General features: G+C 62.3%; 2 protein-coding genes across 6 annotated transcripts in view; one reads left to right on the top strand and one right to left on the bottom strand.

Moving 5' to 3' along the window:
- The window catches only part of LOC117649420 (sodium-independent sulfate anion transporter-like), a 43204-nt gene extending 30040 nt beyond the window's left edge, over positions 1-13164 (top strand). For 3 of the 4 annotated variants that reach the window (XM_034392202.1, XM_034392203.1, XM_034392204.1), the window contains exons 4-11: positions 830-1050; positions 1185-1374; positions 4553-4717; positions 7309-7611; positions 8809-8954; positions 11194-11364; positions 11660-11816; positions 12851-13164. In XM_034392202.1, the coding sequence (XP_034248093.1) occupies positions 830-1050; positions 1185-1374; positions 4553-4717; positions 7309-7611; positions 8809-8954; positions 11194-11364; positions 11660-11816; positions 12851-13032 (1535 nt within the window). In that variant the 3' untranslated portion in view covers positions 13033-13164. The remainder of the gene's footprint in view (positions 1-829; positions 1051-1184; positions 1375-4552; positions 4718-7308; positions 7612-8808; positions 8955-11193; positions 11365-11659; positions 11817-12850) is intronic. The other variant, XM_034392205.1, reaches the window with a different exon arrangement.
- LOC117649422 (aromatic-L-amino-acid decarboxylase-like) lies at positions 13106-21198 on the bottom strand. 2 transcript variants are annotated; one of them, XM_034392208.1, is made up of 7 exons: positions 21076-21198; positions 16058-16283; positions 15817-15930; positions 15685-15736; positions 14693-15609; positions 14227-14392; positions 13106-13962 (listed from the first exon to the last, which is right to left on the bottom strand). In XM_034392208.1, exons 2-7 carry the CDS (start codon positions 16256-16258, stop codon positions 13361-13363), a joined length of 2052 nt encoding a protein of 683 aa, XP_034248099.1. In that variant the 5' UTR covers positions 16259-16283; positions 21076-21198; the 3' UTR covers positions 13106-13360. The 2 variants fall into 2 exon arrangements, with proteins under 2 accessions (XP_034248099.1, XP_034248097.1); XM_034392206.1 differs by lacking the exon at positions 21076-21198 and adding an exon at positions 17751-17957.
- Between the last annotated feature and the right edge of the window lie 2308 nt (positions 21199-23506).

Here is a 23506-nt window from a genome sequence, read left to right as displayed (position 1 = left end):
ACGCTGACAATGCAGACCGAAATGGAAAACAGCCGGCCAGTGAGGAGGGGCGGCGCGGCGCTGAGGAAGGAGCTTTGTTTGGCCAAAACGTTCTGCCTGCTTGTCTCCTTTTCATTCAAGAGGCGCAGGCCCATTTTCTCTCCACCCCCTTTTTTGTCATTTTTCCCTCCGCCGAAAAGCAAGGACGAAAAGAATCTGTCAGGTCGAGAGGAACCTCTCTCTCTAATTTACATGGCGGTGCTCGAGGTCGCGGGGCGTCGCGGCGCGGACTCTAGCAGCGCGCAGCAGGCCGTGGAGGCCGTGTTGGCACAGGGCAGCGAGAAGCGGAATCGGAGATGTAATATGAGGCGAGTGGCAACGCCGGCTTGCACTTGGCCGTCAGCGGAACGGAGACCGACGCACAGTGGATTTGCCAGAGGACCGGCGCAGGCGGTCAAAACTCCGGCGAGCGGGGCTCACGGGACCGGCGGCCCAAAGCAGAGACACCTGAGTCAACACTCGCACGTCGTGTTGTCTTTGGCGTGGTCAGCCTCACGCGCCGTCGCGTCCATGACCCTCCGAATGCAGCCGCACTCGCGGGGGTGGATGGTGGAGCGTGGCCGCGCGTGGCCGCCACGCCACGCCCGAAACGCTAACTCGGAACGGGGGCCTCGGCTTTCAACTCCTAGGGTTTTAATTTAACTTCAACAACGTGAGCAGTGAAGAAAAAAAGGGGGCCTCGCTGTGGGGATTGGATCTCCATCGCTCTCCCGGCCGCCGCGGCCGCGATTCCTTTCCGATTGTGGCTCCTGATTCGATTGCTGGTCGCCCTGCCCCGCCCTGCCCGCAGGCTTCCTGGTGGACTTCATCTCGACGCCGGTGGTGTCGGGCTTCACGTCGGCCACGTCCTTCATCGTCATCGTGGCGCAGCTCAAGCACCTGGGCGGCCTGCGCTTCCAGGTGCGCGGCTTCCTGAACCGCCTGCACGCCCTGTGGACTCACCTGCCGGAGGTGAACCCCGGCGACGCCATCCTGGGCCTGGCCTCCATCGTGTTCCTCCTCGCCCTCAAGGTGCTTAGCTGCTTAGCTGCTGAGCTTTTGAAGCCGATTGGCGGACTATGTAAAGATGGCGGCCAACTCGCTTTAAGCGGCTTCGGGGGCCTCGCCACCGACTCTGACGGCGCGGTCTGACGGCGTGTTTGCAGCGCCTGGGGACGGTGCGGCTGGCGGCCAAGGAGCGCCCGGACGCGGCCACGTCCTGGCAGACCACGGCGGGGAGGGTCTTGTGGTTCCTCAGCATCAGCCGGAACGCGCTGTGCATCTTCCTCGCCGCGCTCGTCGCCAAGGTCCTGTCGCACTTCAGCGAGGACGAGGAGGTGCCCTTCGCCATCGTGGGTGAGTGTCTTGACGATGGAGCGGAGAGCGCCGTGGAGGTAGGCCGTCAGAACGCCACGCGCTGCACGCGTGCGCTCGCCTTGCCTACCCTGCAGGCGCTCGGCTCCACCTCGAGGCCACGAGGAGTTGGAAGAGGCAGCGGGGCAGTCGCGGGGGCTGCACCCTCATTCCGAGAGTCGTTTTCGTCGCTCTGTCTCTCTCGCACCCGTACGGCACGCCCCGCGAGTGCGAGAGAGACAGCGACGAAAGCGGCCGTCGGAATGAGGGTGCCGTGCTGCCGAGCGGCACAATGAGTCCCGCGAAAAAAGAGGGGAACGGAGGGAAGGAAGGGAAACAGACGTGGCTGCGCGGCGCTGTGCGGCGCTGTGCGGCGCTGTGCGGCGCTGTGTGCGTCGGGCGGGCGCTTTTGTCCTGGCCGTCGTCTGCTGTCGATGTGACTCGGCTTGCTGGCGCGGCGTGGCGGCGCACGGCGCACGGCGCGGCACCCTCACTACGACGGCACACTATCAGCAGCTTTCCCCCCGACCGCTCGAGCACAAAACGCACTGAGCGACGTCTTGAGTTGTCAGCCGGCGGGAAAGCCCGGCCGACGTGTCTGTCTGTGTCGCCACAAGGGCGAGCACGCCGCGTGCGGTGGGCGCGGGGCAGCGGGCGCGGCCATTAGGAAGGGGGGAGGGGTGCACCTTGACCTTGCGGGGGATGGCATGCTGGAGCCTCCAGCTTGCCTCCAGCGGAGCGCGAGAGAAAGACACTGGGCGCGATATCGATTGGGAGACTAATCCGGTTGACGTCCTGCTGCCGATTGTGGCTTGCAAAAAAAAAATACTCGGTGCGACTTGGAAACGGCGTGGCCGCGGTGGGCGGCAGAACGCACAGTGGGCTAAAACACCCTTTTAGGCGCTCAAAACCTCTTTCTTAAAATCTTTAAACGGAAAACTTTTTCACTATCGGTGGAAAATTTTCTCAGATTTAAATCGGTCTTTTTTGTTGTCAGACCAAAACTACGACCACTACAGGCCTTAAAAGTTAATATTTGTGATAATGTTTATTTTAGTAAAAAATGCAAAAAACGCCACAGCGTTTTTTGAGGCTTTGATCTAGATTTTGAACCCCCGGTGGTTCCATTTTAAAGAAAAAAGTACCCCGTTAAAAATGATACCCGAGTTATCTCCTGCGAAAATTGAAGGGTGTGGGGAATAATCGTTTATTTGATATTTTTACTTAAAAAAAAAATTTTGAGATCACTTAAAATTTAAAGCACTTTTAAGCACGTTCCACCGCGGGAAAATTATAACTATGTGTCAATTAAAGGATCAACAGAGAAAACCGCGCATATTTGCGCAAACAGTAATACCGGCTGTGAAACATTTAAAATGGAAATTTTACCTTTTCGGTAGAAAATGCGCCCCAAACAAAGGGGAAAAGAAGAAAGCATCCAGTCCCCATCCCAACCGTCCTTATTTTTTCAGTGCTATTTGGCCCCTTTTCCCAGCCCCGCGCCCTTTCTACAACAACCCCTCCAGAAAAGGCCACCCGGAAGTGCAACAGAATTGAGGGAAATGCAGATCTTCTGACTGTTTTGTTTCATTGATCCTTTTATCGCTCTTCAGAAAATAAAAATAAAGCCAAGTCTTAAAAACTGGGCCACAGTTTTTCACTTAAAGTTGGCCCCTTTGATGGCAGGCAAATGAGCCTCCCATTTTAGTTCCATGAAGAGTTAATTGATATACCATTTAAAAATTTGATTTTAGGAAATTGAAGTTTGACATTTGTTAAAAAAATCTGTAACCAGTTTTTTAACAGTATGTTTTAGGAACGCACATATAATTTTAGGATTTTTTTGACCCCTTTTAAGCGGTTTTCAATTGTTCCGTCTAAAATTAAACATTAAAAAAACCTACAATATTTTTTGCATCGATCTTTAGAAAGAGAGAGTGCCCCCGCAGACTCAGAAATATAAAACAAAAAAATACGATTATATTATATCATTTTCGGTGAACACGGCTGAGATAAGGCACACTTGCCGCCGCTTGTTTAAAATCTCATAAGTAAGACCAAAAGAGGGTCTGTCCCAATTTGGGACATATACGATCAAAAATGGCTGAAATACAGGTTTTGAGCGCCTAAGAGGGTGTTTTAGCCCAATGTGGAACGAGTCGACGGGCGATTTAGAATGGAAAAGGCGGGGCGAAGCCTGCGAAGCGAAGCATGCGGATGGGACGACTTAATGAATCGCCGAAAAGGTGAAAGGGAACAGAGCGGACTGCGGCCGAGCTGGGGCCGACCTGGGGCCGGGCCTGGGCCCTGGGGCGTGGTCGAGGTGATGGGGCTGATGGTCGTGCGCGGTGCCATCAGGAAAGCCGAATCGCTGAGCGGAGCCCCACGGATGGACGGGCTTGGCGGCCCAAAACGAGCGCAGGTCAATTGGACGGACGGACAGACAGACAGACAGACAGACAGACAGACAGACAGACAGACAGGCAGACAGGCAGGCAGGCAAGCAGGCAGGCCTGCTGGAGCAACACGCACGACGCAGCCGCCGATCTCCCGCTAACTGGCCTCACTCACCCCCTCCCACTCGCATTTGCATTCGTATTAAGAAGGCCGCACGGGCGCCCCCGCCCGCTGCCCCAGCGCCTTGCTTTGCCTCGCTAGCACGGCGCCGCCACGCCGCCACGCCACGGCAGCTGCTACAGGCAGACGCCCCCCTCGTCGGGCTGGATGGCTGGATAGCTGTATGGGTGGCAAGCAGCCGCAACGACTTGACTGTTTTTGCGCCCCGCCCCGCCCCGCCCCGCCCCCCCACCCCACCCGCCCCGCCCCCCCCCACCCCGCCCCACCCCGACCCCGCCCCCCCCCGCCCCGCCCGCCCCACCCGCCCCACCCCGCCCCACCCCCCCCCGCCCCACCCCGCCCCACCCCGCCCCGCCCCCCCCCCGCCGGCCCACCCCGCCCACCCCGCCGGCCCACACGGCAACTCGCGGGTAATCTGGAAGTGAAATTCCGCCGGAGATGGGAAAAGGGGGAAGGGGAGGGGAGGGGGAACTGCAGTTGAGCGTTCCGACAACACACTATTTATTTGCATAACTCTTTTTGCTGCTGACTGTTGATTCTTGATTGCCGCCCTTGCCGCCTGGCTTGCCCGGCGGCGTGCACGGCGTGCTCGGCGTGCCCGCAGGTGACATAGTGCCCGGTCTGCCGACGCTGGCCCTGCCGCCCTTCCACACCACCATCGGCAACCGCACCTACACCTTCCCGGACATGGTGAGCGAGCTGGGCGTGGGCATCATCATCGTGCCCCTGGTCGGCGTGCTGGGCAACGTCGCCATCGCCAAGGCCTTCGGTGAGCACGTCCTGCACCTCCCGGCCGGTGGAGGCGGCCAACGTACCGGTCGCGTCTTGAGCTCCAGAGTCGCTAATAGGACTCGAATCGAACCTGTGACCCCACCAATGGATTCCTCGTTCGGAGACTAATCCATTGGTACGGTCACACGTTCGGTTCGAGTCCCATTCAGTGACGCTAGAGCTCAAAACGCGTCTAGAGTTTTGGCCGCATCCACCGGTCTTCTGACCCTCTGAGCAACGCCTCCTATGCCGTACACACCGCCACCGGCAACGTGCAACGTATTCAAATGTGTTCACCATGGCGTTCGCCACAACAGCAGCCATCCACCACGGCGACCAGTGCATGAATCCTTGTTTTTTAGTCGGCGCGTCGTGTCGTGAGGCACCATGGAGAAATTTAATTAATCTTGTAATTGGAGTCGCTGTCTGCTCCTTTGAATGCCTCTGGATGATGAACACCTACCTCTGGGGCTCCCCCACCCCACTCCAGCCCATCACGTCACCACGTCCTCGACACTTCACTTCGTTTCGGCACCGCGCCGCACCGCGCGTCAACTGTCATGAAGCGAGTCGGCTCAGCTCCCCCCCCCCTCCTTTCCCCCTCCCCCCTCGCCCTTCCCTTTCGCACTTGGCACCCCATCCCTCGTTTTTTGCCGCCGTCAGCACACGCTCAAAAGTCCCGATCGTCTGCTTCTTGTTAATCAGATGAGGGGCGCCCGAGGGGGTAACGACTTCGGTAATTCGACTGACAGCAAATCCGTTATCCGAATGGCCAGAAAGTCTGGGGTAATCCGGGCAAATCCGGGCAAATTTTGAGGTAATCCGGGGTTAGTTCTGCGTGATCCAAAGGTAATCCGGGGTAATTCTGCGTGATCCAAAGGTAATCCAGGAATTTTTTAAATGTAATCCGGAGGTAATCCGTGGGTAAGCTGGCCGGGTAATCTTTGATCCGGCTGACACGAAATCTACCAGCCGTTACCCCCTCGGCTGTACAGCTCTCCATGCGAAGAGTGTTTCCGAACCGTGGTCTGTCGATCCGTCTCTCTCACTCAGGGGGCAGTCCACCCGGAGTGTGCGAGGAGGACAGCGACAGGGCACTGTTCGGGATCGGACTACAGACCGGAAGTACACTGCCCACACCTGGCGGAGCGAGAGAGGGACGGCAACACAGCGGGGCCCAGCGGTCCCAGCGGGGCTCGGCGGTCCGGCAGGAAATGAAAAGAAAACCTAATGGCCAATCACGTGTCACGTCGCCCCGAGTGGCTGAGCCCCAGGGCCCAAGGCCCAGGGCCCAGCCCCATTCCAGCCCTGCAGACTGTCGCCCCGTCTCTCTCGCGCTCATGGGGCGTCCCGTGAAGGTGCGAAAGAGACAGAGCGACGACTCTCGGAATCAGTCTACAGCGTCCAGCCGTCCAGCTCGCTCCAGGCGGTCCCGCGGGAGTTTGCCTGGCTATCGACAGTGGCCGCCCGCCCCCAAAAGGGCACCGCTGCTTTTTCGTGTTTTTGTTTGCTCTTGTTGTTTGTCCGTCGTCGAGCGGGTCCGAGGCAGGCCCGTTTGGGCAGGTTGCCGGTGATTGGCGCCTCGGGTCGGCCCGGGTCGGACACGGCTGCAGTGGCGCCGGCCGGCCACATTTCCTCTTGCGAGTGGTCTGCCAGGCCTTTGGCCAGGCCTGCTGGGGGCAAGGCTTATAGTGTGCGCGACGAGGGCAGCCGCTGGGACCGCCGCCGCCGTCCAGCTTCGTGATCGCTGTGACCATGGAGCCGTGCACCTGCATGTGCACCCACCGGTTCTCCTCAACGTTTCCGAAATTTTGGAAGGACACTAATGTTTTAACTTATAAAATTCTACTGCTGTACGAGGCGCCTGGAGTTTTTGTTGTTGCGTGTTTTATTTGTCATTTTTCTCAAATGCTATTATTTTTGAGGGTTTGTTTGTTTGTTTTCGGTCGGGCACTTGTTATGATTCGGATCGGACCTCAGCTTTAGAAAAAAAGACCACCAGAGTATTTCTCGCGTTTAAAAAGAAAAAGTCCAAATGTTCCAAAATATGAATAGGCATTGAAAAAATACCAAGTGGTACTTGCAAAATACCAAGCAGTACAAGGGCACAGCGAACGTGGATGGTCCCTCGAGGCTGCGAGAGGCTTGTTGTTGGTTGTCGTGCTGAAAGTGGCTTCTGCTGACCCTGAAGAGACACCTGTGGCCAGAGAGGGTGTCGCGGCGGGGCGTCTCCCGGGACTCTCCCTCTCTCCTCAAGGGCGCCAAGCACACTCCCCCACCCCCGGCCGTCGCGACGGGGTTCCGCGAACGCAGTCCGAGCGCCGGGTATTTTGTTGCCGAATCGTGACGCCAGCGAGGTGGGGAGGCTTTCCTCTCTCTCTCTTTGGAGCGGACTGGGAGCCCGTAATGGTAATGGTAATGGGAGCGCCGTGGGGGTAGGCAGCGTCAACACACTCCTACGCTCAAGCAGGCTCGGTTGCCTACCCGCCATTACCATTACCATTAAGGGCCAGACCACACATGATCGTTCTTCTGTCCAGTTGCTGAGCGTTGCGTCTGACGTCTGTTTGAATGTTCCTCGGGCCGCAGCGTCCGACCAGACGATGGACGCGACGCAGGAGATGGTGGCGCTGGCGGGCTGCAACCTGGTGGGCTCGCTGGTGCAGGCCATGCCCGTGTGCGGCGCCTTCACGCGCTCGGCCGTGTCGCACGCGTCGGGCGTGCGCACGCCCATGGTGGGGCTGTACACCACGACGCTGGTGGTGCTGGCCCTGGCCTTCCTCACGCCCTACTTCTACTTCATCCCGCGCGCCACGCTCGCCGCCGTGCTCATCTGCGCCGTGGCCTTCCTCATCGACGCGTCCATCGTGCCGCAGCTCTGGCGGACCAGCAGTGAGTACGACGCAGCCTTTCTATCCCACACAGTGGATTTGCCGGAAGACCGGTGGAGGCGGTCTGAATCCCGGACGCGTTTTGAGCTCCAGAGTCGCTGAATGGGACTCGAACCGAACGTGTGACCCCATCTATAGATTGCTCTCCGAACGAGGAATCCATTGGTGGGGTCACTCGCTCGGTTCGAGTCCTTCAAAGCGACTCAGGATCTCAAAACCCGTCTAGGGTTTTGGCCGCCTCCGACCGTCTTCTGGCCAATCCACTGTGAGGTGGCTCCGTTTTCGTTTTCGCTCCGCCTCGCTCGCTACAGGTGGCGCCTGGGGCAGCGGGGCGGCGGCTTGCAGGGAAATGTGGAAGAAGTGCGTGCCGTGGCGCGGGGCCCTCGGCCCTCGCTTCCCTAATGATGTTAATAAGGCAGTGGAGGGCCCCGACAGTGGCGTGGGCGGCCAGCGGGCCAGCGGGCTGCCCGCCATTATCATTCATCGTTACCTGGAGGGAGGCTGGGGCTTGGGCTGGGCCGGCGGACCGGGTAGGCGGCGGGTGCTGAGTGCGCAGCGCAGCCCGGCGCAGCCCGGCGAGGCCCGGCGAGGCCCAAGGCGCTACCCTCTACCCTCTGCGAGGCGCGGCACCTGTCTGCGAGACTTCTTCTCCGTCTTTGAATATGCATGCAATTCCCAAGTTGTCGCGCCGTGAGATTGCGCGGCGCGGGCCTCTTAAAGGTCGAGCCGAGCCGAGACACGGTGCATGCACAGTCTCCGCGGCTCTAACAACCCCAACAGGCACTGCACTGTGTCGCCGTGCTCATTAGGCCTCGGGCGGGGCGGGGCGGGGCGGGGACCCCGCCGCGGGGTGGGGCGGGGCGGGGCGGGGCGGCAGTCCCCGAGGAGACTGACGCCGAGCTGCCATGCCACTTCCCCGGCATGAGACTCCGCTATGCCGCTTTGTTGGCCTTCTTATTGCTGTCCTTATTATCATCATTATGGAAAGGCAAAGACCGCGCTCCCCATTCTCTGTCTCTCTCTCTCTCTTTCCGATTCGCTAATGATGACGGACTCCCCGGCAGGCCGTCCGAGACAGACCTAATTAGGGCTTGGAGTGGAGTACGGCGTTTACCGGGACGCGGCGGCCTCCAAAAGTCTCGAAAAGCCTCGACTCGATTCGATAATTTATTGGCTTTGCTTGGCTTGTTCGTCGCAGAGAGGGACCTGGTGACGCTGCTGGTGACTTTCTCCGCCTGCCTGTGCTTCGGCGTGGAGGTGGGGCTGGTGCTGGGCATGGCCCTGGACCTCACCAGGCTGCTGCACGTCTGGGCGCGCCCGCGCCTCACCATCACCATCTGCTGCGTACGTAACGTGGAGGGTCCCGGGCCAGGCGGCCAGTTGCACAGTGGGCCAGAAGACCGATGGAGGCGGCCAAAACTCTAGACACGCTTCGAGCTCCAGTCACCAAGTCACCACTCGAACCGAACGAGTGACCCAAAAAATGGATTGCTCTCCGAACGAGCACGTCCTGTTAAGCGACTCAGGAGCTCAAAGTGCGTCCGGTCTTCTGGCCCACTGGGAGTTGGAGCGCGTTTTAAATCGGACCCGAATCAAACTCATGGCGGTGGCACCCCTTGTTCCAAGGGCAATCCGAGGGGTACCTCCGTTACGAGTCGAGTCCAAGTTTTCTCCAGTGTAGCTCAAAGCGTGGCCGGATTCGCGCCTGCCTAACTACTGTCCTTGACTGTCCTCCACTGTATCACGTTCTCTCTCACCCTCTCTCTCTCCTCCGCGACTCGCGACTCTGTTGGGCTGCCTTCACTTTCAGGTGTTCTGGAATGTATGCCAATCTGGCCGCCCCGCCCCGCCCCGCCACCTTCTCGCCCGCCCTTTTTCCCCATCCCGCCCATCCCGGTCGACAGATAATTATTTATCACGGGCGCAGCAGCTGTTGCCATCAGCTTCTCATAAATAATGACGCCAATATCTAGATCCTCACTCGCCGGCGGGTTGGGGTGCAGGTGGGGCCGGGGCGGGGCACGCGCGGTGCGGTGCTGCCGCGCCAAACCGTCTCGATATATCGCAGCCATTCATAAGTCTCGCGGGACGCTCTTTCTCCTCCTCCTCCTTCTCCCTTCTCCGGTCGCGGGAGGGAAGGCGACGACGGGATGGTCTTGGCGGTAAAGTTGGTAACGCAGAAGAGCGAGAGTCTCCTCCTCGGCGTGATGGGGCGGCCTGGCCTGGCGGCCTGGCGTCTCAAGTGTCAGTGGACTGATTCCGAGACTCGTTCTCGTCGCTCTGTCTCTCTCGCACCTTTCCGGGACTCCCCATGAGTGCGAGAGAGACAGAGCGACGAAAGCGGCTCTCGGAATGAGGCTGCCGTGTTACGTCGGCCCCACGGTCGTATACGCACGGGGCGATGATCATGCCCGGGAATACGGCCGTGTGTAACAGGGTCTTGTAAGGAACGCAAAAAAAATCATCTTACAAAAAATGTTATTTTTACTTTTTTCAAGTTTTTTTTTAAGTTTAAACCTGCGAGGATCGTTGCGCGCACCGCGGTGTGCCTCGTCAGGTGGCGCGTGTCGTTTTTTCCGCCGGCCTGTATTGCTCTCACGGCGCCTCGCCCCGGCGAGCCCTCTGGGCCGGCCGAACCGGGCGGGGAGATAAAGGCGTTGTCAACTCGGCGAGGTAAATTGCAGTTGCCACAACTTGGGGATAGCAGCCGAGCAAGCCAAGCAAGCAGGCTGCTGCACAGTGGGCCAGAAGACCGGCGGAAGCGGCCAAAACTCTAGACTTGTTTTGAGCTTTAGAGTCGCTAAACACGACTCGAACCGAACGTTTGATCCCGCAACGGATTCCTCGTTCGGAGAGAAATCCATTGGCGGGGTCTTGCGTTATGGTTCGAGTCGTGTTTAGCGACTCTGGAGCTCAAAGCGCGTCCGGGATTTCGACCGCCTCCACCGGTCTTCTGGCCCACTGTGCGCCGCGCGTGCACTGGCCCGGACGACGGAGGGAGGGAGGGGCGAAATAAAGTGTCACGCTTAAATTGGCGGGGCGCGCTGGGGCTGGAGGCTGGAGGCCGCTGGAGGCCCAGGTACGTAAGCCCCGCGCACCGCGGCCGTGGCGGGCCGTGGCGGCCAAGGCGCAAGTTGGCCGAGCAACTTAAGGCCCGTAATGCCGGGCGGGTGTTACCGCGGCGTCGGGCCCGGAAACGTGTTTTGTCTCGGCCAACTTCATTATTTGCTCCGCGTGAATGGCGCCGTCCCGGGTCCCGGGCCGTCCCGGTCGGCCACTTCGACGACCCCCCCCCCCCTCCCTGTCCCCTCTCCCGGGGAGACGACGTCTTGCGCATTCACCGCGCGCGCTCGCCTAGTCGCTTCAACTAGTCAAATTTGTCGTGGAGTGGAGTGGAATCGCGCAGCCAGGCGGTGTGGACTATGGAAAAAGTGAGTGTCGATACCCCCTGCGTGGAGGTGGCGTTGGCGGCCTCCCTCGCGCGGGGTAGCGACGGGTAGGCCTCGTCTGGCTGGCACCGGGCCGGCACGGTACCATGGGCCTTTGGTTGCCTTTGGTGCAGTGGGGTGTGTGGGGGCCGCAGGAGGGTGGTGGCGAGTACATCCTGGTGCGGCCGTCGCTGGGCCTGCTCTTCCCCGGCGTGGACACGCTGCGCCAGCTCGTGGACGAGGCGGGCCTGCACGAGGGCCAGGGCACGCTGCCCGTCGTGGTGGACTGCGCGCCCATCCTCGCCATGGACTTCACCGGCGTCAAGGTGAGTTTGCCTGCCGCGCACAGTGGGCCAGAGGACCGGGGGAGGCGGCCAGAACCCCGGACGCGCTTTGAGCTCCAGCGTCGCAAAATGGGACTCGAACGGAACGTGCGACCCCACCAATGGGTTGCTCTCCGAACGAGGAGTCCATTGGTGGGGTCGCGCACGCTCGGTTCGAGTCCTGTTTAGCGACTCTGGAGCTCGAAACGCGACTAGATTCTTGGCCGCCTCCATCGGCCTTCTGGCCCACCGACCGGCCTTCTCGGCTCCGTCCAAGTTGACTGGGCCCTTGTTGCAGGCGTTCGAGGCCCTGGTGCGTGACTTCGAGAAGCGCGGCCAGCAGCTGCTCTTCCTGGAGGTGGACCCGGACGTGCGGGACCTACTGCGGCGCGCGGGGCTCTACAACTCCATCAGCTTCTGCGAGGAGGAGGACGACCTGCCCTCCATGATGTTCGGTACTGCCCCCACTCCGCCTGGCAACAGTGCCGCCCGGACTGGGCCCTGTAGACTGAATCCGAGAGTCGTTTTCGCCGCTCTGTCTCTCTCGCTCCTTCACGGAACGCCCCGAGAGAGACAGAGCGACGAAAACGACTCTCGGAATCAGTCTGCTGTATCGGCATGCTGCCGTTCAATTACGTGGGCCGTCTGTGTTTAATATGGACAGCAGGCCACGGCCAGGCCCGCCCTGCTCCGCCCTGCTGGCGGATAAACAAGCACGTCCTGGGCCCGGCCTCTGAGAGGGACGCTCCGCACCAGAGGGCCACGGCCAGGCTGGGCCAGGCCGGAGCGGACGGAACCCTGGACACGTTTCGCACTCCTCGGAACCGTGACCAAACCGAACACAGTACCGGTGGATTCCTCATTCAATGTATCGATGCTGTCGTATTTGGCGCGGGATGTGTGCGCGCCGTTCCAAACCATTCCCGAGTTTTCCTCCTGTGCCGAGCGATCCCAAACAGTGGTCCGTCCTGGCGGACTGGAGGGACGTGGCTTGGCGTGGCGTGTGCCGAGCCCCGAACGCGGCCACCTAACCCACTTAACCGCCGCATACCCCCGTGCAAGTAGTGCAAGTGGCACGGCACGGCACGGCCCGCGTCTGGCCTGGCACGGCACGGCACGGCAGGCACGGCACGCCACGGCACTCCGGGGTCGTGCGGGAACAATGGCGTCCGTGACAGACTGTCTAAGTGTTGGAGGGCGGAGTGCGCCCTCCTGGAGTGCAACCGGTTGCCGCGTTCAGCATTCAGCCAGCTTCCTGCGGCCGCAAGGTCCCCGTCGTGGCTAGCGCTGGTCCACGCGCGGGGCCGCGACGGACGCGGAGTTCACAGCGCGGCGACGTGCTGCCCTCTAGCGGCGGTGCCGCCAAGTCACTCGCGACGACGGCCGGCGCGGGGTATTGCCGGCTGGTGGAGACGCGTAGCTGGAGCCTCTGCCCATGGCTCTGCCCGTGGCTCTGCCCGTCCTCATGGCCGTCTGCCCCGTGTTCCAGGAGAGCGGCTACGCACCGCCAGCAACCAGGACGCCGACGACGCCCGCTCGTCCCTGGCGGCCTGCGAGTGGGGCGTCGACGGCAAGGTGCAGCGCGGCGACGGCGACGCCTCGTCCACCGCCACGGCGGGCGTCACCGCCAGCTCCGCGACGACGCCCGCGGGCCCGCGCTGCAGCATCTGATGTGCTTTCACGACGCCAGCTGTGTGCTCGTCTCTTGCGTGGGGGACCAACGGGCGAAAAGAAGAGACGGCACTCACACACGTTCAAGACGATTTAATACAAATTAATAAAATAAATTACAACATCACCGCGCCCCGCCGTAGCAATACTTGTCCTACTCAGCCTCTGAGTCTTCGGCTCGCACTGTAAAACACGGAGTCGCATCACAAAGGTTACACAGATACGTGGAACCTATACAAGAATAAATTACTTTATCCAGGAAACGCATTATTCCGCAAACGCAGACTCATTCCCAGAAGATAACAGTCGAGGACGAAAGGTAAGCTGCCTACGCGTTCTTCACGGGGGTCCTGCCCAGCAGCCCCGTGCTGAAGGCCTTCTTGGCCATGGCCGACGCCGGGGTTGGGGCGGCGGGGGGCGGGAGGGCGGCGGCGCGCTCAGCCTGGTCGCCGTTCTCTTGCGGCTGATGTTGCTGCTGTTGTTGTTGCTTCTGCCGTTGCTGGTCCAGGACGAGGCCCAGGGGGTCCTCCTCGCAGATGGTCGGGGTGCTGCAGTGGAAGGAGTTGCCGAGGTTGAGGCCGGCCAGGCCGTGGCCGTGGCCGAAGCCGCCGAAGCCCGACGAGCAGGGGCTGCCGACCACGCTGTCGCTGCTGCCCAGGCTGAGGCTGAGGCTGAGGTCGTCGCCGGCCTCGTCCTCCGGCACCGTGATGGGCGTGGCGCCGTCGTACAGCGACGTCCTGGACAGCGAGCGCTGGTACTGCACACGCGACACGGAGCGCACGAAGCTGTGGCGGCGCGACAGCGTGCGCGTCAGGGACAGCTTCTCGGCCAGCTCGGTGGGCGTGCGCGGTGTCTTGCGCGCCACCGGGGACAGCGGCACCTCGTCCAGCAGGTCCGTGGCGTGCTCCGAGATCACCTCCCACGCGTGCTCTGTGGACGGGACAGCGCCGGTTAGAACGACACCGCACAGTGGGCCAGAGGGCCGGTGGAGGCGGCCAAGACTCTAGACTAGGCGCGTTTTAAAGTCCAGAGTTGCTAAATGGGACTCAAACCAAACGTGTGACCCTCACCAATGGATTGGTCTCCGAACGAGGAATCCATTGGTGGGGTCAAACGTTCGGTTCGAGTCCTGTTTAGACACTCTGGAGCTCAAAACGCGTCGATAATTTTGGCTCGCGCAGGAGGCGTACGTACCGATGTCGGCCTCGGTGGCGTGCTCCGCGACCACGCAGAAGCGGATGACGTAGCGGCCGCGCACCATGGAGGGGATCATGTGCAGCTTGCCGGACTCGTTGAGCGCGGCCAGCAGCTGCTGGTTCATGCGGTCCGGGCCGCGGAGGCGGAAGCACACCAGCCCCAGCTGCGGATGCGGAAACCAGGAGCAGAGTTAACGACGCGCTTCAATCTGAATGTCCTAACTGAAGCTACTTTGCTGGCGACCCAGTGGCGGCCGGCAGAGCCAGGCCGGCAGAGCCAGGCCGAGCCGAGCGCCCGGGCGGTAGGCATTCCGCCTTCAGGCCTGCGCTGCGGGACTGCCTACCCTCGCGCGGTCAGGCGGCTTGCGCAGCGTGCGCAGCGTGCGCGGCCCGCTGTCAGGGCTAGCCAGCAGCCTCGCCACTATCGGTCCACTCGACTGGGAACGGAAATGGCAGCCACTCACCCTGACGTCGTTGCAGACTTCGAAGCGGTGGTCGTCGCGCACCAGCGCCTCGAAGCTCTTGGCCAGCTTGATGTGGTTGCGCACGTAGCGCTGCAGGCCGGCGATGCCGTAGCGCCGCAGCACGAAGAACAGCTTGAGCGCGCGGAAGCGGCGGCTCAGCGGGATGCCCCAGTGGCGGTAGTCGATGGTCTCGTCCATGTTGGAGTGCTGGAGGTACAGCGGGTCCACGATGAGGCCGGACGTGAGGCGCAGGCGGTCGCGCACCCACAGGCACGAGCAGTCGAACGACGTGAGCAGCCACTTGTTGGGGTTGGTGTTGAACGAGTCGGCGTACTGGATGCCCTGCATGTGGACGCGCAGCTCGGGGCAGATGAAGCCGTTGCCGGCGTACGCGCCGTCCACGTGCAGCCAGACGTCCGGGTGGCGGCGCACCACGGGGCCGATCTCGGTCAGGTTGTCGAACGAGCAGCACGACGTGGTGCCCAGCGTGGTGGACACGAAGAAGGGCACCAGGCCGCGCCGCACGTCCGCCTCCATGGCCTTGGCGAGCGTGGCGCCGCGCAGGGCGCTGTGCTCGTCGGGCTCCAGGATGCGCAGCCGCACCAGCGCGATGCGCGCCGCCTTCTCCACGCACGAATGCGACTCCCTGGAGCAGTAGGCCACGAGGCGCGGTAGGTACGTGCTGTCCGTGGCCGTCTCCTCGCCGGCGGCCTCGTTGTCCAGCAGGCCGTCGTCGTCAGTGTCGCTGGGGCACGGCGACGCGGGGCTCTTGGGCTGCTCGGCGCGCCGCAGCTGGCGGATGGCGTGCGCGCGCGCGGCCAGCATGCTCACCAGCACGCACTCGCTGGCCGAGCTCTGGATGACGCCGCCGCCACTGCCCTGGCTCAGGAAGTCGTCCGGGAGGCCCAGCGCCTTGCCTGCAACGACACGAAGCAGCCGTGGTGACGCGCTCTCATCGCACGGCCGGCATGTCCACCAAGTCTCGCACTCACCGAACCAGTCTGTGACGATGGTCTCCAGCTCCGTGCACGCGGGGCTGGCGGCCTGCAAAACCATCGTCACCGTTATTAGCCTCAGCGGACAGAGCGCGTTTGTCGCAGAACCAAAGTCGAACAGATGCTCACCCAGGAGAAGCCGATGCAGCCGATGGCGTCGGACAGCATGTCGCCGAGGATGGACGGGTACGAGTTTCCGGAGGGGAAGTAGGCGTGGAACCTCGGGTGCTGCCAGTGTGTGATCTGCAAACAGGAAGCGGGGCTACAGTGTTAGTGGGCGCGAGAGCGCGTGGCAGGGACTTCTGCAGGGACTTCCCCGCGAGCCTTCCTGGAGTCGGATGGAAAGTCAACATCCTGGGCTGGGCCTTACCCCGGGCATGATCTTGGAGTCCACGTCGGCGAGGATTTGGTCCCAGTCCTCGGGCTCCTGGGGCGCCTCCTTGGGCAGCAGGGGGCGGAGGTAGCCGGGCTCCACGGTGGAGGTGACGCGCCTGGAGCCGACGTCCTCCAGGTAGTTGCAGATGTACTCCACCATCTCCTGGCCGCGGACTTTGAACTCGGCCGCGTCCATGTCTTCGGCTTACTTCTTGTCGAGCCTGTCAAGGCAAACGGATGACACGAACGTCAGACGGGCAGGCAGTGCAGTGCAAGCAGTGCCGTGCCATGGCTCGCTGAGGCATGGCCCCCAACCGCTTCACTGACCGCAGCCGCGGCGCCGCGGTCCCCGAAAACGATTGTCTGTTTTCCCTTGGCGATGCGATGCCTGTCTCTCTGTCACCCAATCTCCGCGATTCGCCAACGAGCTTCGAAAGGCACCGCGGTTAGTCCGCGCCCGACCCAGCGCGGCCCAAACGGCAAAATCCTTGTTGAGGAGTGCGGTATCGAACCCGGCACCAAAAGTGCTCGCGCACCCAGCCACAGGTAGGTCGGTGCGTGCAGAGAAATACTTGAAGGCAAAGTACCGCTGAATAATTGGCGGGGTCAAGTACAGGCTGGGAAAAGAGCTCTGCTCGTCCGACGACGGACAAACAGCGCGCTCGCGGCCGCAGAACGCAGCAGAGGCAGCACACCAGCAATTTTCTCGCGATTTTCGGAGGTTTCGGGGCACTGTACGCGTCGGAGCGAAAGTGCCGAAGCGCCGCCCCGCCGTTGACAACGTGACAGTGCGGATGACACGACACTCGAAGGCGTGGCGCGGCGGGGCGGGGCGAGTCCAGTTGGGCACCGCATCGCCCCGCCAAGCAATTCGAATCTCCCGCCACATTTTCGTTTTCCACGACAGTTTACTCGAAAACGGCCGCCTCCTCTACGCGTGCGTTGGTGGTTAGGAAGCGAGAGAACTAGTGGCGCCGCACGACGTGCTAACAGCCCAGCGTCTCGTCGCTCTGTCTCTCTCGCTCTCGTGGAGCGGGCCGCCTGGGTGCGAGAGAGACAGAGCGGCGAGGCACTGCCCGGAACAGGACTGCAGGATGGGGGCGGTCGACACCACAGAGGTCACGCGCGTTGTTTTCGGCGCGGGGTTCGGGACTCGGGGGACCGTCCGGTGACGCAGGCATTTCGACGCGATTACCGCCAACCTCTTTGAGGTCCTTGCTCCAGAACGATCAATGGCCCAGAAAACCGGTGGAGGCGGTCAAAACCCCGGACGCGTTTTGAGCTCCACAGTCGCTAAATGGGACTCGAACCGACCGTGTGACCCCACCACCGGACTGCTGTCCAACGAGGAATCCGTTGGTGGGGTCACACGGTCGGTTCGAGTCGCGTTTAGCTACTCTGGAGCTCAAAACGCGTCTACCTATAGTGTTCGCCGCCGGCGCACACTGTAGGACGGGTCCTTATTGGCGGCAATAACCCTGTGCACGGTCCTGGTTGTCATGGCGGTGGTGTGACCCCAAGGCCGCGCAGTGCGGCAGTGCGGCCGCACCCAACGCAAATATTGGTCCAGCAGGCAGCATCCACGTGCCTGGACGTCGTGCCTCGGCGTCGTGCCGACCAGCCGACAGGCCGGGTTTCCTGGTTTCCTGCAGCGCTATCTCGCGGCCATCTTGACGCACTTCACTCACCTCGGAAGGAAACGAAAGAGCTCCCTGCTGCGGCCGCCGCGAAAACGCACAATCACAAAACACCAAACACAAGCACCACTTTTGTCTCCCGGGCGATCCGGCTCGGCTCGGCTCGGCTCGGCTCGGCTCCGTTCGGCTCGGCTCGAATCGGTTCCACTCGACTCGGCGCGACTCGCGGAGGACTCCTGAGCGATCCGCCGGGCGAACGTCTATAGACTGACGGGCGCGCACCTCGAAGCCACCGCTTATATCAGGAGGGCCTTTGCGCCAGCGGCCCGCCCGGCACCAGCCCGGCCCACCGCGCGCGAGCGTGCGTCTGTGTGAGCGAGAGAGAGGCTGTGTGTGTGTGTTTTGTGCACTCGGGCCCGTGTGTATCCTCCAAACTTTTCAGCATGCCTTGCAGCATCACTTTTCATAGTGTTCCAGAAAAAAAAACAAGGGGTCTGCGCTTCTTGCACTATTGTAGTACGCGTCCTGTCTACACTCACTCTCTCACTCAGATTTAGATACTAGCTTAAAAACGACTGTTTGAAGGCAATTTGTGAGCGCCTGTAAGTGGACAAAAAGCATGGTTCAATCGAGTGGAAATTCACTACACTCACACTCAATTGGACATTATTTCGGTGAGCAATTTAGAAACCAAAGTGAAAATTGACGAATGGCAGACTTGTTGTCAAGTGACGGACGTAACACACTTATACATATGAGAAATTAAGCTCAAATTTGACACTTCTTAAGCTCCACACGCTTGGAGATTAGTACTTTGCGGCTCTATCGGCGCAATGCCACGCCCACGTCTTATTAGACGCATGAAAGACGGATGACCCATGAACGAGCGAGTGCACTGTGAATGGGCGTGCCTGCGTGCTTCTGCGTCATTCGCCGCCATTCAGGATCCAGACTTTTGATTCCCTGACCGTCCGTCCGTCCGCGCTGTCAATCTGGATTACGCGTCTCGCTCCCTGGACGCGTGGCTCGCGGTTCCGCGTTCGCGTCACTTTTTTGGGGGAACCTGGAATGTGGCCGGCCAAACACCGCGGTGCAGCAGCGAGACAGAAAGACGCCAATGCGACTCATTTCTGCTTCGAGCGAGTGCCACTGCACGCAGACCGATCCCGAGAGTCGTTTTCGTCGCTCTTCGCACCTACCATGAGATGGGGACGCCCCGCATGAGTGCGAGAGAGACCGAGCGACGAAAACTCCCTCCCACTTCCTCTTTCTGTCCTTTTATCCGCGATTGACTGAGGCGAGAGGAACACAGGGCCGCACCGCAGCGTCTCCTCAAGGTCACCGAAGGGCGCCTCGCCTTTGATTTAAAGTTTTGAGGAACTTTCAAACGCCGGGGAACTCCCTGCGAGCGCGAGCACAAGACCGTCGTCTCGCACTCCGCGCCAGGCGGCGGGCATTACTTTGATTGGCAGGCGTGATCATCAGTAAGTACGCACACACACATGCACACCGGCGTGCCAGCACACACACACAGCACGCCGCCGAGCGTCCGCAAAGTGGGAAAGGCGTCGAACGCGGCGCGGCGCGGCGGTGCTTGGGGAAGTCCAGGCCGCCTGGCCGCACACAGGACGGTGATTCGGGACATTTTCGAGTGCGGCCGGTACGGCTCGGCCCCGCGGCCATGCCCCGCCTCGCCCCGCCTCGCCCCGCCTCGCCCCGCCTCGCGAGGGTGCGAGAGAGACAGAGCGACGCGACGCTCTTGCTGTTCGGAATCGGACGACGGGCGGCTGGTTCGCGCTTCGCGCCTTGCTTCGCGCTTCGCGCCGTCCCGAGGCGATAAGTGTACAGCACCGGTCACCCGAGAGGCTCTCCGGGGAAGCTCCAGCCCGCTCCGTCGTACTCCAGCGAGAGTCCCTCGAGGACGGCGGCGCCGTGAATCCCCCTGAGTCGGGCCGGGCACGGCGGCCACGGCGTGCGCGGTGGACGTCTACGTCTATTTCGGCGCGGCGAATCGGTGAATCAGTGAATCAGTGCACAGCAGCTGCCCCGGTACAGTGTAGTGATCGGCCGGTTCAGGCCGCGCTTCGCGCTTCCGTTACTCCACTGCTGTTTGTTGTCTTAATGACGCCGGCGCCACTACGAACTACGACCTGCCGAGCGCCGAGCGCCAATCGGTGGCGGAACCAGGCGGAGCCCGCGCACCGCCGCCTCTGCCAGATCCTGCAGGCGGGGCGGGGCGGGGCGGGGCGGGGCGGGGCGGGGCGGGGCGGGCAGCTGGGGCAGCGGATGTTAGGGTCGTGTAGTCGGACCGTATGGTGGCACAATAGAACCGGGCTGGGGAGATGCAAACGTCAGCCCAGGTTCAAGTCACCATTTCGACCGATTTTCATTTTTTTCGCGTGCATCATTATCTCACAATGAGTCGGCGGCTCCCCGTCTTAGTTGCCGCGGCAGTTGAACACGAACCGCCGAACGCCCGGCGTGTGTCTTAGTGGAAGGGCCCGGCCAAGTCCGGACGAGGGTCCCCGACGGCGGCAGTGCGCATCCGCCTGGCGCCTCGAGCAGCGCAAGTAGGGGCCAGTAGGGGCAGCACGGAGAGGCTCGGAGGAGCGGCCTGGCCGGACACGACGGGACTGGACGGGACTCCGCCACCGCGTCCTTTTGTCTTACTTTTTGCCGCCGGAAAATCGATTTGCGCGGAGAGGTGGCCTGGCCGGGAGGCGCCACTCATCGCCGACAACAAAACCAACCTGCTTCGCTCCACACCGCCATGCCTCCGTCAAGTGCGTCGCCATGGCCGCGGCCCGGGCGAGCACGCGCTGCAGCAATCGACATGCAATTTGGGCGCAGGGCGGAGGGCGCCGCAACCGGAGCGTGTATCTGATGTACTTGACACGGCCGTCGATGGCATCGGTACCAGGAAGCCGTTGTGGCGCGCCCCGCCCCGCCCCGCCCCGCCCCGCCCCACCGGACACCAGCACAGCAGCCGACCGGCCTGCAGAAGCGGTTCGTGACGTCACGGCGACGACGCGCATCGACGGCGTCCTCCCCGTGGGAGATGCCCGCCATCTGGGCGGCCGCCACCATTTTCTGCATACCTGGCGAGTGTAGCCGCGCCGCCGCGTCGCCGCGCCGCCGCGCGCCACGCCCCCGAGGCCCTCTCTCTCCGGTGACGTCAGGGCCCCACGGGGCCCCCTCCCGCGGGCAGTGACGTCAGGCGGGGCCGCTCGCATTGGTGGGCCCCACGCGGCGCAGCCAATGGCATCGGCCCTTGCCTACACTGTCTGGCCACTACTCGGTACTCACTACTCCATTCCCACTGTGCCGGGCACTACTCCAGCGGGGCAGCGGCCATAAATCAAATTACACGAATTACCTCGAGACTGCCGCCCGCCCCGTCATGCCTGGATGCGAGTTGGCCGTAGCCGGCTTCGTGTCCGTGTCAGCAACCAGCGAGTGGAGACGCGAAGACGGACTCCTGAGCTCGCGCACACTCCACTCCACATCTGCCGGCGCCGCGGCGCAGTGCAACGCAGGGCGAGGGGCCGCGCGGCCGCGCGCACCGCGTGCTACACGCCGTCCATGACCTTGTAAGCCCAGCCTCCGCGGCCCTGCTCCACTGCTGCTGCTCGCCTCGCTGGGCGTCTAGCACCTCTAAACCTTTCCCACACGGTTTACAAAACAGTCGCCTCTTTTAATAGGCCGCCCGCGGTAAACACGATTTCGGAAAGAGAGAGAGTGTGTGAGTGTGTGCGCGTCTGTGTGGGTCGATGCGGTGGCTAGGCTTACGCCTCGGCTTACGCTTCCACCGCTGGCGCTGGCCGGAGGGCGTAGGCATGGCGTAGGGCGCGAGGTGCGAGACAGTAAGCAGACTGACGAGTCCAAGGGGATCGCGTGCGTCGTCTCAAAGGGGCCGCCAAGCCGGACCGTCCGCCTGGAGGGACGACGAACGGGTACGGAACGGAACGCGTCCACCAGCGCGACGCTCCACGGACCGTGCGCCCGCTGCTCGAATTCGCACTCAAGGGGCTCTCAAGGGTGCGAGAGAGACAGAGCGACAACCCGATCTTCTGAATCGCACGGCTGGCCGGGGCGGGGCGCTACGCTGACCCCCCGCTCGGTTCCCATGCAGTGACTCACACGCTGCCCCGTGGGGCACGCCGGCACGCCGCGATGGTACAGCACTGTCGTCCCGCTCTCAGCTGGTGGACACACACGCGCGCGCGCGCCATTCGCATTATGTACAAGAAGGTACAGAGGATGACGTCATCCTGGTGAGCGCAGCGATGACGCAGCGGCGAGGTGACCAGCACGCCGGGGCCCTCCGCGACGTGCTCGCGGATCCGCGGCGGCCGAGGGTCCGCCTTCTTTTCTCTCCTCCGAGGAATAATTAATGCCGATGTGATCGGGTGGCGCTGCCGCTGACAACCGTGCTAATTGGCCCGGACCGGACTGCGTGGCCCCCGGTGGCCCCGCGAGGGCCGCGAGGGGAGGGGGAGTGGAGGAGCTGCGAAGCACGCCAAGCACGCCAAGCGAGAAGCTCTCGGCGCCGAACTTTGCGATGGCTTTCTGACGCGGTCCCGAGGCACTCGATCGGCGCCCCCCAATTCCGGTAGCACGCCGCCAAGCCGTCCACTCCGCCCAGGGGCCGCGGCGCGCCGTGGCGACGAGCAAGGCGCCAGCAGGGCGCCGAGCAGGACGCCGAGCAGGGCGCCGAGAAGGACGCCGAGAAGGACGCCTAGAAGGACGACGAGCAGGACGCCGAGCAGGACGCCGATGAGAAGGCCGAACAGGATACTGAGCAGAACGCCTCGATCGCCTGCCTCATTGGCTGGTTATAGTAGTGGTCTCAACGGCTCGCGAAAGCCTCTGCGAAAGCCTCTGCGAGAGCCTCTGCGAAAGCCTCTGCGAAAGCCTCTGAGAAAGCCTCTGCGAAAGCCTCTGAGAAAGCCTCTGAGAAAGCCTCTGCGAAAGCCTCGACCGACAGTAAGCCTCGGCGAAAGCGCGGCGCGGTAGGACAAAGACATCCGCCTGTATTCTCTCTCACTCCCCCGCTCCTCTCGGCTGATTGATATCGACGCTCACGTCGACCACCTCCACCGGGCGTCGCGTCGCGTCGCGTCGCGTCGGCGCGGTCCGCGACGTCGTCATCCGGAAGGATGAGGGGGAAAAGCGGCGCCGAATTTTCTCGTTCCGCCTGATTGCTTTTCATTATTATTTTTCGACGGCGCCATTCGGATAAATCCGGATCCAGCACAAACGCCCCGATCGGAATCGCCCCCCGCTCCGGCTGCTTCAGCTCAGCCGCGCCCACTGGACGTCGCGCCACGCCGCGCCACGCCGCGCCACGCCGCGCCACGCCATGCCACGCCACGCCACACCACACGTCCGAAATGTTGCATCATAATCAATCGGTAGGAGGCAGGCAGAACCGGGCGACCTCGCACCGCGCACAATGCCCCGGGACACGTTGCAGTTTTGCTGCCGCCGGCAGCCCGGTGCTTTCGTCGCTCGGCCTGGCTCGGCCCGGCCTGGCTCGGCCCGGCCTGGCTCGGCCCCTCTCGCACTCGCGGCGCGTCCCGTAGGGGTGCGAGAGAGACACGCGGAGCACCGCGCAGCGCAGCACACTGCGTCCCGGCGACAAAGTCGTCCCCCATTCTGCTGTCGCGGCGGCGTGGCGGCGTGGCGGCGTGGCGGCGAGCACTTCGGTGCGGACCAAGGACCAAGGACCAAGGTCGCCAAGGCCCTGCCGCAGATGGAGAAGGCACGAGGAGGTTGCCAGTCCCTGGAGGGTCCTTCCCCGTCGC

Source organism: Thrips palmi, unplaced genomic scaffold, assembly GCF_012932325.1.
Source record: "Thrips palmi isolate BJ-2018 unplaced genomic scaffold, TpBJ-2018v1 HiC_scaffold_4, whole genome shotgun sequence".
Taxonomy (NCBI): domain Eukaryota; kingdom Metazoa; phylum Arthropoda; class Insecta; order Thysanoptera; family Thripidae; genus Thrips; species Thrips palmi.
Note: the sequence above shows the minus strand (reverse complement) of the source record. Positions and strands in the feature narration are given on the sequence as shown.